The sequence below is a fragment of the Parasteatoda tepidariorum genome, chromosome 2, assembly GCF_043381705.1.
Source record: "Parasteatoda tepidariorum isolate YZ-2023 chromosome 2, CAS_Ptep_4.0, whole genome shotgun sequence".
Classification (NCBI taxonomy): Eukaryota; Metazoa; Arthropoda; class Arachnida; order Araneae; family Theridiidae; genus Parasteatoda; species Parasteatoda tepidariorum.
In genome coordinates this window covers 73112800-73129292 of record NC_092205.1, presented here as the reverse complement: position 1 = coordinate 73129292, position 16493 = coordinate 73112800, and the positions used below count along the sequence as shown (strand labels likewise).

The 16493-nt window shown below is 25.4% G+C and overlaps 1 protein-coding gene across 7 annotated transcripts in view; it reads right to left on the bottom strand.

Annotated features, from left to right (window-relative positions):
- The window catches only part of LOC107438879 (sorting nexin-13), a 41914-nt gene that overhangs the window by 14079 nt on the left and 11342 nt on the right, over positions 1-16493 (bottom strand). For 5 of the 7 annotated variants that reach the window (XM_043038849.2, XM_043038853.2, XM_043038850.2 and 2 more), the window contains exons 6-18: positions 16378-16493; positions 16189-16296; positions 14731-14819; positions 14115-14198; positions 13895-14036; positions 12245-12360; positions 10975-11080; positions 9358-9413; positions 7357-7473; positions 6930-7034; positions 6076-6193; positions 3194-3231; positions 1085-1247 (exon numbers count right to left, since the gene is read on the bottom strand). In XM_043038849.2, the coding sequence (XP_042894783.1) occupies positions 1085-1247; positions 3194-3231; positions 6076-6193; positions 6930-7034; positions 7357-7473; positions 9358-9413; positions 10975-11080; positions 12245-12360; positions 13895-14036; positions 14115-14198; positions 14731-14819; positions 16189-16296; positions 16378-16493 (1358 nt within the window). Of the gene's footprint in view, positions 1-1084; positions 1248-2196; positions 2235-3193; positions 3232-6075; positions 6194-6929; positions 7035-7356; positions 7474-9357; positions 9414-10974; positions 11081-12244; positions 12361-13894; positions 14037-14114; positions 14199-14730; positions 14820-16188; positions 16297-16377 lie in introns of all 7 variants that reach the window. The other 2 variants (XM_043038854.2, XM_071177738.1) reach the window with 1 other exon arrangement.

Here is a 16493-nt window from a genome sequence, read left to right as displayed (position 1 = left end):
AATGTTACTAAATTATCAATTCAAAGTATAGCTGTTGAGGAGTATTTAAGTTGTTTATCTCTTCATGTTATATTATGCACTCATGAGTGAGCTCCAATAATAATCTATATACACATATTTATCTTATATGACACCATAAACTTGGGTGTTCCTCTATGTATTAGCAACATTACAGTTATTATTCATTTTGTTAGGTTTTCTTGTGCAATAATTTAAGAAGTGTTGAAAAGTTATTAATTAGAATAATTTTATACATTGATAAAATAAAAACTTAATCATGAAGCAATTATTTAGATTTATTTTTGATCCTCGCTATAATGGTTGTAGAAATTTCAAACATGGATTATGGTGTTTCAAACTGTCAAATCAATTATTCGAGAGCTTTCATTTTCGAGCAATAGCATATATATTATACTATATTCAAGTTATTGCTCCAGAAGTGTGCGAGGAAGTAGTACAGTACGTAATGGAGCATTCAAATGAGTTTTCCATCTTATCTCACAGCACAGACGGAAATAATTTTAATTATTCTGCTGCATACTAGGCTGAAATGTCCCAGACTCATGAAGGTTTGTGTGATTCAGTGACTGCTGAACAAACATTAAATTACTAAAATTCAATACATAAAGAATTTTGATAATATCGTGAATATCTCTTAAAAATAGTTAAAATTAAAACCAAAGTACGCACAAGCAACAGCAAGATTGTGAAAACAATTGGTTAATTTATATTTAAAATTAATTAAAGTTTTAGGATTGAAAGAGGGGTAAAAGAATTACAATATGCGCTGTGAATCCGATGGTTGTGTATTCGTTGCACAGGGAATCCGGTTTGGTGACCATTCTTATTTAGATGTTGTACAATTATGAAAAGGGACCAAGCTGTTCGCCAAAGGCAGCTAGTAATAATAATAATAAATAAAAAAGTCTTAGACAGATACCTGGTTTATATACATTACTTTTTTGAAAATTCAATTTCTCAGGGACTAGGTAATTTTGCAAAGAGGCACCAATGCGATAAAGAATAATTCAAAGTAAATTAAATGCATACAAACATACTAAAATTCATATGCTCACATATTTACCAGTACTGTGCACTTCTGCAACTAACAAACCAAGTTCTTTTACATCCTCTGATAATGGGCCTGACGACATTTCTGGAAATACATAATCACACTGAGAAATTTCGGTGGTTAAAAACTCATTCAGCATTTCTTCATCAGTTGGGACAACAGTATCACAGTTAAACTGTAAAAAAGAAGTAAAAAGTCACATTAAAACTAACGTAGCTACAGTCACGCAAAACAAATTATTATCACAATAGAAATATATTAAGTGCTCTGTTGTTTATTAATGTCTAAACTGACAATTTTCACTCCGCCATGTGATAAGATTTTTGATCTACATACATTTAAATCACTGAAAAAAACCCCGATCAATAGCTCTATATAATCAATAGCAAACGATCAATAACTCTATATAAAGGATGGGGATACAGCCTTCTCTATATCTTATTGAAGATAATAAATTAGTGCTAAATGTAATAAAGTCAAATCTACAAATAAAAATAAACTAGGTAAACTAAAAATAGTAAGATTAAAACATATACATATATATCAATATATGTTATTTATCATTGGTTTGTTATTTTTTATTGAATAATTTATGATATGACGTTAGTTTACTCCTATGACTCGTCTTTCGGACACACCAAAATCAGAAAGCCAAGACAGAATTCTGCATCTTTTACAGTACTAAATTACATATACACTTCTGAAAATCACAAATTGAATTCTTAACAGCATATTATCTTTAATCAAATGCAGTTAAATATGAATACTCAAACCAATTCCTAAATAATATGATTTATATATTATAAAATTCTGCAGAATGCTAAAGTAAATATGAAAATAGCTATTTTTTTTAAAAATAGAAGTGAGAAACTTTTTACTTTTTGGTAATGCATTAAATTAATTTTTGTATAATACATATTATCAAATGATTAGATTTATCTTTTTTAGTTCTTTACTTTTGTCAATTTTTTAAAAATTTTTTCCTATGGTCTGGAAAAAATGCAGACCTTGGCATGGATACACTATCACACAGATAAACTTCAAATGTAGTAGTTAATATTAAAACTTGTAAACTAAATATTTGAGGAAAAAAATATTTCATTTTTAAAGTAGAATTTTATTACCTTTTCTTCTTCCTCAGACTTTGAAGATGACAAACTATCTGAAAACAATCAAATTGCTTAANTAAGGGGCGAGAAGAAAAAAGATGAAGACAATAAAAACTGTATCAAAAATTATAAATTAAGCCGAAAAATTAGTATTTTGATTAATAAAACGGGATATTTAGAAATTAGGCTGTGACTTAATGTCACAAAAACCATTGAGGTACTGAGGGAGTTAATTTAGGCATTTGCTTCTCCTTCAATTAGAAATGGTTTTGTTTTATGACTACCGGAGCAGGTACCCCCTGAAGACGTCGGCTTCAGTGGTCATATTTTTATTTCCTTCGTTTCCTCTAGGTAAACTAAAAATAGCAAGATTAAAACATATACATATATATCAATATATGTTATTTATCATTGGCTTGTCATTTTTTATTGAATAATTCATGATATGATGTTAGTTTACTTTGATGATATGATGTTAGTTTACTTGATATGATGTTAGTTTACTTGACTCGTTTTCCGGACACACCAAAATCAGAAAGCCAAAACAGAATTTTGCATTTTTTACAGTACTAAATTACATACAAGACATTTACACTTCTGCAAATCACATACTGAATTCTTAACAGCATATTATCTTTATCAAATGCAGTTAAATATGAATACTCAAACTAATTCCTAAATAATATGATTTATATATTATAAAATTCCACAGAATGCTAAGTAGATATAAAAATAGCTATTTTTTTTAAAAATAGAAGAGAGAAACTTTTTGGTAATGTATTAAATTTATTTTTGTATAATACTTATTATCAAATGATTAGATTTATCTTTTTTAGTTCTTTACTTTTGTCAATTTTTTAAAATTTTTTTCCCATAGTCTGGAAAAAATGCAGACCTTGGCATGGATACACTATCACACAGATAAACTTCAAATGTAGCAGTGAATATTAAAACTAGTAAACTAAATAGGTGAGGAAAAAAATATTTTATTTTTAAAGTAGAATTTTATTACCTTTTCTTCTTCCTCAGATTTTGAAGATGACAAACTATCTGAAAACAATCAAATTGTTTAAATTACTTAAATGGCAATGGAATTAAAAAAAATTTAATGGCTGTTAACTATGCATTAGATTTGCATCGTCATCATAAGATCATTTTTAGATAAATTATTAGAATTACACATGACTATTAAAATGAGTAATGTTCCCATCTTAACAAAATGCTGAGTTATGCTGACCTGTGTTGTTGTTCTACAAAAGATGATGATAATAATGAAAAATGGAATACATATTTTTGAGCGATTCTAATTGATCTTCGATTGATAAAAATAAAAGGATAAATTTTGGAAAGGTATTTCTCTAAATAATGAAACATGACAAAAGTAAAATATGTTAGTGAAATTTTGTAGTTTGACACAATGATAGACTTAACCCTAAATGAACCAACACTTTACAATACAATAACTGGTTTTTGGACCAGCTATGGTCTGTTTAGTGTTATTTTATATGTTTAGTGTTACTCTATTACTGTGGGCAGTAGTGTTCCAAGAACCACACACTACAGAACAGCTAGAACTTCTGATCTGTAGATATAAAAAAAAAATTCATGATTTTTATAATAGAACATATAACACCTTTTTAGTCATGCAATGCATGATAACTACATTTTTAAAAGCCATTTAGTACATTGAAGGGCTGACTGAATGATTTGTTTAATAAGCAATGAGTTAGTATGATAAAAATATACTTTATTTTCTTAAAAATTTTTTTTATTCAATAACAATCAAACGTTTTTTTCCCTCAATATTTTAATAAATCATGATTTGTTAATAACAGCGCTTATTAACAAAAATTTTGAAATATTATAAGCCTCAGTTAAAACATTTTTCTGTAATATTTGTAAATTCAAGAATTCAAAATTGTAATTTGTTGAATAATTTTAAATAAATTATTGAATACTTGCTTTATATAATATTCTTAGTCTGTCGTCTCTTTTCTCATTTATTCAACAGTGTTGCACTTAATTTTAAAAAAAAATTCATTTACTAAGAAATCAAACTTTCTTTTAATGAATTATAATTTGTTTGAATTAGTGTTTATTAATAAAAACTTTGAAATATTATAAACTTCAGTAAAAACATTTTTCTGTAAAGTTTGCAACTTCAACAATTCAATAAGATAATTTTTTGAATTACTTTAAATACGTCATTGAATTCCTGCTGTGTATACGAGTCTTAGTTTATCATGTATGTATATTCAACTACTTGTAAATTTTAATGTCTGTCTTTTTAGACTCATGTTTCTAAAAATTATGCTTAAGAAATCAAGAGACCTCATCATTTCAAGTTTCATGGTATAGAATGATTTTAAGTAAGCATTATTACTGTGAATCCAAATGTGACATTAGTTTATAACTTACAGTTATAAACTAATGTCACATTAGTTTTTAACTTACAGTTATAAACTAATGTCACATTAAGATTGATAATTTAAGGGGAATGAATGTGCCAAGGCCAATGCTAACTGGATATAGAAATTTTAAATTTTTGATAAAAAAAAGTCATGAAATAATTTCAGTGAGATTAATGACTGATACAAAGTCAATTAGTTAGCTAATGCTGACTCTATAAAGAAGGTGTGAATTTCTGGCACAATAATGCCTTTGAATGTAATAAAGAAATTTTGGTCAGATTTTGTATTTCATATAACTGAATAAAATATTCTGACAGCTTAAATTTCTGTTTCCAATTCCTTAAATTAGTAGATTTTATTTTACTACAACAAAAAAATCTCATTAAAATAATTCAAAACTTTTTATGACATTAGAAATTCTTATTTGTTCCACAGAGATAACATAAATATCAAAATGGTTAATTATGTAATCCCATAACAGTTTTTCTTCTTTGTAAAATGTGTTGAATACATTAGACTCTTCATTAAATTGGATGATCAAGAAATGCTTTGAAAGGGGATAAAGATTCCAGTCGATTAGATTTGTTAAATTTTGATAAATTTTATTTTAAAAAAATACAGAATAGGAGTTTAATAATATAAATGATAGCATAAAATGAAAAGAAATTTAAGGTTATTTTTAGTTTGTTATAATTAGTTTTACAATTATTTAAAAAGCAGATGAAAAAAAAACAGTGTTTTGAGAGGGATGACTTGCATTTTTGCATCTCAGACAATACACAATACAAATTATCAAAAGTCTACTGAATTTTTTTATTTTACAAACATGTTTGCATAATTTTGGATAAAAATCCTATATAATATGAAACTTGTAGAAGTAAACTATGTAAATAGTTCAATCTAATAAATTTTGTAAGAGTAATAAAAGTAGAATAAATTATTTTACATTTAATTTAATTGCAAATCAGATTTAAAAATATTTCCAAACATAAGTATAGTTTTATTGCTAACACTGTTTTTTTTGCGATTTACTCTCATCTATGCAATTCAATTTTATATCATTGAAAAAATCCTGATGATTTGAGTCCGTTTTAAACAAGTTACTTTGTATTACAACAATAACTTTAAAAACTTTTAATGTTTAAATATTGTTTCCAATGACAGATTTTTAAAAAAGAAAAAACTACGATAGAAAAGTTTCTCAAGCACTAAATACAAACTTATTGTAATTTAGATGGATACAAAATGCAATAGTAAATTTCAACAATTAAATTTATGAGAACCATTAAAACCAGAAAAATTGGAACCTTCACTTTAGTACAAAAGTCTTAGGACACTATTTCTGCTTAAATCTCAAATAAAAGTAGTAGAAGGATCATATATATAAGTTATTGTGATGAATAATATTAAAAAGAAAAATAATATTTTAAAATAGATATGTATTTCTGAACAATTTTAGAAAATGATAATATTTGGAACTAACCTAAATCTCCACTGGAGCTTGATTCATGCAATAAATCTAATTCAGCGAGTAATTTTATGTACAATGTAGAATCTTTAAAGCCAGACAGATAAAATTCATTTTCTAAAGATTCATACACCTATAAAAAATTTAAATAGTTTTTTTTTACAAAATCTTTTAACAGATTCATAAAATATCAGATAGCTAAGAGCAATGTTTAATTTATGATACAAAGACAGTAAAAATCTGTTATAACAACAATTTATAACAGATGAAATTGTTGCTTAATTATTTTACATATTTAATCATACATTTCAAACAAATATTCATATTTAATGTTAATATAATTATGAAACGTAGTTAAAATCGGTTATAACAACAATTTATAACAGCATATGAAATTATCGTTTATTTATTTTACATATTTAATCACACATTTCAAGCAAATACTCATATTTAATGTTAAAATAGTTATAAAAGGAATAAAAATTGTAATAGACATATTGACCTTTTTTTTTTCATTTTGAATAATAGTGAAAAGTATACATTAATTTTTAATAGTCAGTTTTCAACATGTTAACAACAAAAGATGCATTTTTTTTAAGTGTGAAGCACGATTTTTAAAAATAGTAAAGATTTATCTTTCATTAGGAAGAAAAAAACTTATCTGGAGATTGCCTACAATTTGTTTTATAAAAATAAAGAGCTAAAATAAAAAAAGAAAATGTTTGATTTCTGCTTTCCTGTATTGATATTAGAACAAAATAAAAATGTCCACCATTTAAACCTTTTTCATATAATATTATTTAAATTGCAGAAAAAGTATCATTAATGCATTGATTTATGAAATCAATTTCAAGCATGTTTTTGTTTACCTTCTCTTGAACTTCATCAAAGCAGTTTTCATTGATAGTTTCAGTCTTTAATCTAGATCTTAGCTTCTTAAGTATATTTTCATCTAGAGTTATTTTTGAAGAAACCTTAAAAATACACATAAAATAATCGTTATAACCCTTAAAAATATAGTTAAACAGGAAAGTATATATTAAATATTGACAGAACTTAATAAATTTTAATACAGATCTTAATATTAGTTTCTTATTAAAGAAATAACAAAATATAAAAAATGAAACACAAATTATTAAATTAATAGACATACTTAATTAGAAATTGTAAAAAATCATTTCAATTCATGCTCTTAATATTAGTTTCTTATTAAAATAATAACATATATAAAAAATTGAAACACAAATTATTTTATTAATAGAAAAAATCATTTCAATTCATGTAAACTCAACTCACGTCTGGTCCCAAATATGAGTCATAAAGTTGTATTGCTAAAACTCTAAGTTTTTCTATTGATTCATCTCCAATACTCGTATTTTCAGCTTTCATCAATTGGACAGTGGTTCTAAATCCCTATAAAATATATGAAAATTTAGATGAAATGATTTTTAATAGCATGAGGTACACAGATAATATTTTTAAAAGTTTTAGCTAAAATAAATTAAGAGTTAGATATTAAATAAAAGACAAATCTGATTTATTTACCGTCAATGTATTTATTATAGTTTTGTATTATAATAGCAAAAAAAAATATGAAGCAAAAAGTTGGTAAAATTTAAACCAGAATACATTTAGAGATTTTATTTTGATAGGTCAAACATTATGGTTTCCATTCATTCTCTATTATAGTGTCTATTATATCTACTCTCTATTATATCTAACTATTATAGTCTCTATTATATATATTCTCTATTATATCTACCTGAAGTAAAATGAATAAAATAAAATTTAAAAAAAAACAACACTCTGAATAACTCTATCTAATGATCAGGCATTCACATATTTGCACTTAATCTAAATGATTCAAGGGGGTAACCTCAAATATAGTGATTAATTTGTGCAAATGATATTTTCAATTACAAAATCAGACACAAAAATGTATTTTCTTGGAACAAACAACTTTTTCCGACGGATGTGGATTTCTGACCTTCAAAATATAGGGGTAGTTGCAATCAGGGAAATGCTGTCCAATGATTGGGTCAAAACAGTGGTCCTCCTGCGTTGATTCTACTTTTTGCATATTTCATAATTTTGTGGGAATTTTTGAATAAATCGAATTTCTTTTTACACACAATTAGAAAATTCGTTTAACCAAAAATAATCCCAAGAAAGAAAAAAATATTACTTTTTATAATTAGTTGTTATTATTATTATTTGTTGTAAAGTTTAAAAATTTTTACATTATTTTCAAGAAAGTAATTTTATAAAGCAAAATATAAAATTTGAATGAAATCTGTCCAACAGTTCCTGAGAAAATTAATTTTAAATATACAATTTCTTAAAATTCTCATGAATTATTTGACCAATTTCATTCAATTTTGTATTATGTTGAATAAAATAACATTCTTTAAAATTATGTAAACATTTGCATACTTTACATTTCAAACTTTTTTAACTATTATTAACAAAACAATAAAAAATGGTAAATAATTATTAAAAATTACATTTTGCATTTGTAACTATTATTTGGATAAAATAATTTTATAATTGTCAGTAAAAATTTTCTGACTAGCTTGAAAAATTCCAGATATATAAACAATTTTTTTAAAAGCTTTAAAATAAATTTTTAAATAAAGTTTTAAAAAAAAAATTGTTTTTTTTGAACTTTAAACAGATTTTATTTAAAAAAATCTATCTAATTTTTGAATAAAATCAGGGTTAACTTGTTTTAATTTTGATGTTTTTTCTCAATTCATTAAAAAGTTATTTTTATACAAATGCAAAACTTTCTTAAGCAATTTTTAAACTATTTTTTATTTTGGGTGCAAAGCAGGGAGTTGTATATATACTATTTGAAGGACACATTTCGCACCTGGGTTGTAGGTTGTGCACCTCTACAAAACATAATAATCAGGACAATTTTATAAGCTTCTAGAGTATCATGTATTGCATTATAACATACAATTACAATAGTATAACAATATATGAAATAAATATATTAAAAGAATAATTGTCTAGCCATTTGTAGGCTATTGTCATAATAAATTTTTTATACGCTAATAAACAATTTTCAAATTTGATATGGGTAAACCTTAAACTAATGCAGATTTTGGTTTTGCATTTTTTCCTTAAATAGAAGAATGGCAATTAGTTAAATTTAAATTTTCTTCAATATAATAATAATAAAAAAAAAAACAATTTTGCCAATTTTTAATTCTTTAAATAAAAAATTAAAATGAGCTTCAAAGTTTTTTAGTAATGGATAATAAGTAAAGCAAAAATTAATGGATTACTCACCTCAACATTATGGTAAAAAAATACATAACCTTCAGTATTAAGGTTAACCAAGTATTCTGAAAAAACAAAATTGTTATTGCAAATGTCAAAAAAGCTAACAAGCAGTAATTAAAAAATATTTAATAAATTACATAGCATGCATGCAATCATATAACATAATGGACACAAAAGTGTAAAAGTTGTAAACAGAAAATTTGTCATTACCAAATACATTGAAAAAATTGTTTCAAATCGTATTCGACATTCAGGCATCAAAAATTGAATGGAAAGCGTAGACTGTTATAAAAATAGTCATTAAATGTTTTTGATTCACTTAGACTTTAGATATACAAAGAAGTTTAAGGCAAAACAAGCAAACAACTGGCTTTATACAGTAAAAAAACTGCTAAATTTCAAGAAATATATCCTGGTAGGTATAATAATCAATATGGAGTTTTAACAAATTAGAAAATCAGTGATTTTCGAAAATTTTTTGTTAAAGTTAGTTTAGCTAAAAGGTTAAAATTAGCTACAAGAGTCAATAAATTTCTTGCAGTTTGTTTTTTATTTGAGATTTTGCGTTTTTTGCAGAAAGTTTCATTTCATTTAAGACTGCAATGCAATATAAAAATTCATATACCATATTAATACATATCAATATATTTATTCTCCTAAGGTTAAAGTAAAAGCAATATTTACCTCTATACATGTATAAACATTGTTAACAATCAAGTAGTTAAGCAAATGCACAAATTTAAAGAGTATTTCGCTCATATATTTTGTTTTTCAATCTCACTATATGGAGAGACTGATTTTCCAACGTGGTGATAAGTTCATGGTGAAATGTGACTTTCAACGCACAAGAACAGAAGACATTTACAAAACTATTTTCAAAATGTAATTTAAAAACCAAAAGGATTTGTAACATATTAATGCTATAAGAAGAGAAGCCATAACCTTCTTTTTAAGGCTATAACTGTATTTTTACAACTTTCCTCCATTATTACAATATGTCTTAATTGAAGAACTGAATAGATGAAGTTTTAAATGCCATTTTAGTGAATTAGAGTAAATTAGCTTTAAAGGTTGACAAAAGGTAATAAAATCTTCATTTCTTATTTGCAAGTTTACAATTAAAAAATCTATAGATCCCTAACACATATTTAAAATGTTTGTGTAATAGTGTTTTCAAATTTCAATTGAATTTTCTGTCCAAATGGCAAGCTTTCTATGACTACTCATTTATTGTTTGTAAACAATATTGGAGTTTTCTTGGAATTTTCTTTCACTTCAAAAACAATCAAATATTGTCTTCATTCATCGTGATCTGCTAAATTAAAGAAATTAGCAAAATAAATTATATAGTTAATTAAAACTAAAATGAATAAATTATCTAGTTAAATAAGACTAAAATAAGATTCTAAATTTGTGATATAGTGAATACTGAGTGGAAGTACCTTTAATATAAAATCATCTTTTATAAACAATAGAATTTTATGAAATAAAATTACTTTAAAGTCATATTAAATTATTATTTTGGTAGGAAAAAAGAAGACAGTTACTACTTCTATAAGATGAGTAATGGGAACAAAATGGTGCAAAAAAGAGGATGAAGTTAGTAGTACAGAGAGAACTTACGAGTGAAGTAGTGCAAGGCAATATTGTTATTTAATATCACATCAAATGGAAGAGATACAAGCTTTCTCTTATTTTCTAAAATTGGTGAATCAGTTACATCACTAACCTAGGATTAAAAATAAATAAATAGGGAGTATTAAAAAAATATGGGATAATTGCAGGATTGTTTTAATTATCATTAGAATTTGAGTAAAACAGTATGTAAATAGAGAACTATGGTGCATTAATTTAATTAGGAGGAAAATTAAGTTAAAATGTTTGAAAATATAAATAAAAAAGTGGCAAAAAGTAACCATGTCACCTATTTGTAATGCATCATGGAAAATGGGCTACGTCTTGCTGAAGTATGCATATTTTTTGTCGTTTAACTAAATTATCATTTTCTCAATTGTTATCATTAACTCATTTAATCTTTTTCTCTGTAAATAAAAATCATTCGTATAATTCGTAATTTCTTTAAACCCCATTTCTGAATTAAGTGAGTGCAGAAAACTCTATTTTTAGAGATCTAAATCTTCCTAACCCATTAGAATAGAATCTAAAAATCACATGGCTTCTAAATGTTTCGATTTTATTAAAAATCATTAATATTTCTCACACTTTCTTTTCTGCCAACTCATTTGAATGTGCAAGGCTAATAAAAAGAGCCTTGGCAATAAATTAAAAGCAATTAATAGCCAGCAGAGACAAGCCCAACAGGACACCTCTGTCCACCAAGAAATCAAAATACAAGTCATAGAAAACCCATTTTTGAATACCATGCTGATGTATTAGGAAGATGTACATATCTAAAAAAAGATTTTAATCAGCACTCAATTCAAGGTTGTGGTATAAAGAGTTTTATAAAATGTATTTTAATTTACTGAGAAAAAGATTAAATGAGATAATAATTCAGTTTTTGAATGTTAAGAAATATGTAAATTATATTTCAGCATGACATGCAGGTTACTAGATAGAAAATTGTATGAATTTTTTTCCTATGCAAAGTCTACACTGTACATAACCATTTCAGCAGCTGGTTTTTTAAATGAAAAAACATGCTATGACAGATAGTATATATAGTTTCAATTTAGTATAAATTGCTAAATTTGTCTATAAATCGAATTCGAGTATTATATGTTAACAGAAACCCTCTTAATATCAAAGAATTCATGAATTTTGATGAAAAAATTAAAATGAATTATTAGAAAGTATTTCTGAGAAAAACCTAAACATAATCAAATAATTATGTTTTTGAAAACATGCCACAAACAAAAAATTATACACTTACTAAATAAAACTCAGTAGAGTCATTTTCTGCTTGTTTGGAGTGGCCTAATAATTTTTCAAGTCTATGTTGAGCAACTGATTCAATGTAAGAAATGCTTTTCAGGTACTTTTTAATTTCTGCAAGGAATTTTTACAGCTAGTTAATATATGCGATGGAGAACACATAACAATATTATATACCAAATAACTATAAAATTTTAATATATTTCTTTAAAATTACATTTTATTTCCCACATGTTTTTTACACAACATTAAAAATCATAGTTCCATCGAAAATACCATTGTTCTTATTTCTTAGAAATAAACATAAAAAGGTACATGACATTGTATTTTTAAATCAGTTTTCAACTCCTGGAAAATGCAAATTTTAACTTGCGCAATGCTCATAAACAGTAAAACACACTCGCAATATTCTGTCATTGGCAAAGAGGGTCATTGAGATAAAGACTCCACAATTTTAAGACCGACTGTATGATAGTGGCAATGTAGTTGACATTGCATACCTGTCACTTTTACTTCTCAGGATATCTGGATATCTTTTATAAGGGTAGCTCAATTCCTCAATCACTGTGATGTTGTTCAAACATAACAAAATAAATAAGAGATAAAAAAAATTATAGAAAAAAAAAGGAATCAATAATTTCTTAATAAGTTCAAGAAATAAAATTATTACTTTTTATTTATGCTAATTAACTCTTTTTTCTCTGTGTAAGACAAAAATTAGTACTAGAAACTTTGTTTCAAGAACGCATCTCAAAATATATATTTAATAAACTTCATCAGGACCTTAGCAAAATAAAATGAATCCAAAAATCATATTACATCATAATGCATTAATGTAAATTGAATTAGCAAAATATATTCAGAGAAAATCTAAACAAGGCTGAGGGGTTCGCAGACTAAGTCAAAAGTAGCCCACAAAGCCTTTAGCTTTGCCTCTGAACTCCCTTAAATATTAATAAAAATATAAAAGTAGAAGAATATTGATAAAAATAGAAATAAATAGCAGACAGATTTTTTTCAGCAATGTCTGCAACTGATCTAGTTCTCAGCCTTTATTAGAATGTAATCATTTCATTAAGAAAGTACGCAATGGGTTTATTGCTGCAGTTACTTTTAAATTGTGCAAATAAATTGAAAAAAGACAATTTCAAACAGGCTATTTTGCATCTGGAGCAAGAGTTAATTTTAGCATCCCTTTTCCCATATGTAGACTACGTAATTTATTACAATAAAGACCATAAATTTACAAAACCACATTTTTCTTATGGACTAAAATAGTTAGTTAGTTGGTGTTTTTAGCACAAGAGTTAGAAATTGCAATACCACACTATGTTAATAATTACAGCATTTTGTTAATATCGGCCCCCAACACAGCATTTTGTACCCCATAATGATTGTGCATGGCAGACTTACATTACAGAATGCATCAATAAGAATTCAACAAACAAAACACAGAGAGAATCTTCACATTTATAATTATGTTGCACCAAAATGTATTAATAAAAATTCAACTAAAGAAACATATTCAGAGAAAATCTAAAAATATCAATAGCTTGAAAATTCATTGTAAAAGATAATGGATGCAATTGAGCATAAAATTTTGTTTTAATAGTTCTAAAAAATTGCAATTAAAATTATAATACTTTACCATCTTTATCCCCAGCATCTTGGGCATTTTGCACTTTGTGCTCATGCTTTGATATCTGAATGAAAGCTTTAAGTTCATCTTGATTGTCTGTTTTTCTTAAAACATTCAAAAGTGTTTTACTAGTTACAATGTAATCTTTACACTAAAAAAACAAACAAACTAAACATTAAAAACAAAACTCAGAATTAACAAGCAGAAAATCTTGCAAACATTAACTTACTAAGTATATTAAGTTCTGATTAATTTCATCTGGATCAGAAAACTGGTAAATTAAAGGCCTTAATACTGAAGAAACAAGTATTTCCTGAAAATAATTTGTTTCAGTCATTAATTGATAAGGTAGCATGAATCAAGTTCTTTTTAATTTTTATACACACTATCAAATAAAACGTTTAAAACATGAATAAATCAAAATATTGGATAAAGCAAATAGACTATTTATGCATGCATAAGGTTTAATCAACTACTTTAATGTCTCGAATTAGTTTGAAGTAGAGGTTATAAAAATCCAATGTAATATTTTTAATAGGACACAGGCGATGTATTCAGCATATAGGAGCAAACCAAAATGAGAGCTTGTTTCCTAAGCATTTAATTACAAACACAAAAATGAAAATTTTTTAATGGTGCTTTAAATTTTATTTATTTTAAAACTGAATCCAATAGTTCTTTTCGAAATAAATCATTTGCTTCATATGAATTTTTTAATAAATATAGGGAGATGGTTTAAACAAACAAACAAAAAAAAAAGATTTAAAAAAAATTAGTTAAAAAATAAAGATTTTTTTCAAGGAATATAAAAAAATTAAGAATGATATTTAGAGAAACATATTTACCCTGATCATTTTTCTCAAAAGATTATTATCAAAGGCTTCAGGAGGTAGTAATAAATATAACACAGTATCACATACATTTTGAAGATATTCTGAAATGTTTAAAACAAATCACTTTATTTAATTAAGAGGGATAGTAAAAAGATTTAACAATAACATCTCCAAGAATAATATTTACAACTATATAATTTAATCAATAGGAACAATAGTTATTATTCATATTGAATTAGTATATAAAATAAATATTTATTCAATATGAATTTTAAAATATAGAAAAAACAGAAGATAATATAGAATAAACAGGATAGAAGATATAGAATAAACAGGAATAAGATTCTGCTAACCACAACTTGAATTTTTGTTTAACAAAAAGTAACCACTGTATTTGTGATAGATTGCTTTAATTAGGACCTCAATGTTTTTTTTATACCAATCAGGGGTCTGGTTACGTTTTTCTAAGAGGTACCAAAAGGTATTTTGTGAAAATTTAGACATAATTTGTGAATATTAAAAATTATATTAAAAAAATGAACACAAAAATATGGTAAAAATATGAGTTTACAAAAATACGAGATATTCTTACGAGAAAAAAAAATTATATTTCAAGAAAAATTATTTTTCCTAAAGTTGAATTTGTGAATGTACAGCTAAATGGTAGTAAATTTGGCCTGGGCAGACCCCTGCGAATTATTTAATAAAACAAGCAACACTTTAGTAATCCCACAAAATAATTAGTGGGATTAGAAAAAAAAAACATCGAAATAATGAGTAAAAAAATCACAATAATTCAAGAACCTTTCTAACTTTTAATATTATAGAGATATTTACGATTTAAAGATGAGCTGATAGAAAAATAAAAAAACTGAAGCATATTTAGATTAATTAGACTTCAAATCAAAGTATAGACAAGCATAATAAGAACAACTCACAATTAAATCAATAAATATAATGAAAGAATTTTCTGCCTATTTTAATAACTTTTAAACTGTGGAAAAGACTTTAGTTCTTAATTATTTTTCTACCAAGCAAATAATTTACATTATGTTATTCAATGGAAAAATGGTACAAATTCAATCAAATCAAAAAGTAAAGTCAAAATGCAAAATCATACTGGTTTATTGAATCTGTTTTATTAAGACTAATATACAATAAGACAGAGAAAATAATATAATTACATTGCTTGTAAGTGTTACAGTAAAACAGTTTTTTTTTGTGAAAAGACAACATTTTATAAAAAGAAGACAATATGTAAATCAAGAATTAAAATTGATATAAATACATACATATGCAGAGCAACACCTATACATATAAATAAAACGACAAGGATTCATTACAAGTAATGCAACTAAACTATGTTTTTTTTTCTAGGTGTTTCAAATTGATCGGATAATTCTATTTCCTGTTGTTGAGGTTAATATTATGTAGCTGGCTAAAATATCAAAAAAGTTAAATCAAGCTTACCCATTTCATGCTCTGGAGAGCAACACACATTTTCTCTGCATATATTTTCTCCATGATTAAATTCTTTTTCAAAAAATAGTGCTTCTATACTTAAATTTCTATTAGGATCTAGAAGAAATAAAGAATATTTGTGTCACAAGTCGCACAACATACCTTTCATAATCTGTTTAAAATAAAACTGAAACTCACTTTCTCGTTGCCTTCGACGAAATGAAGTCTCGGCATGGCGATATAACCGCAAATGACTAGTAAAACTTTCAACAACTTGGTGAGTTATAAAAGAAACCCAATTGACTTCTTTAGCA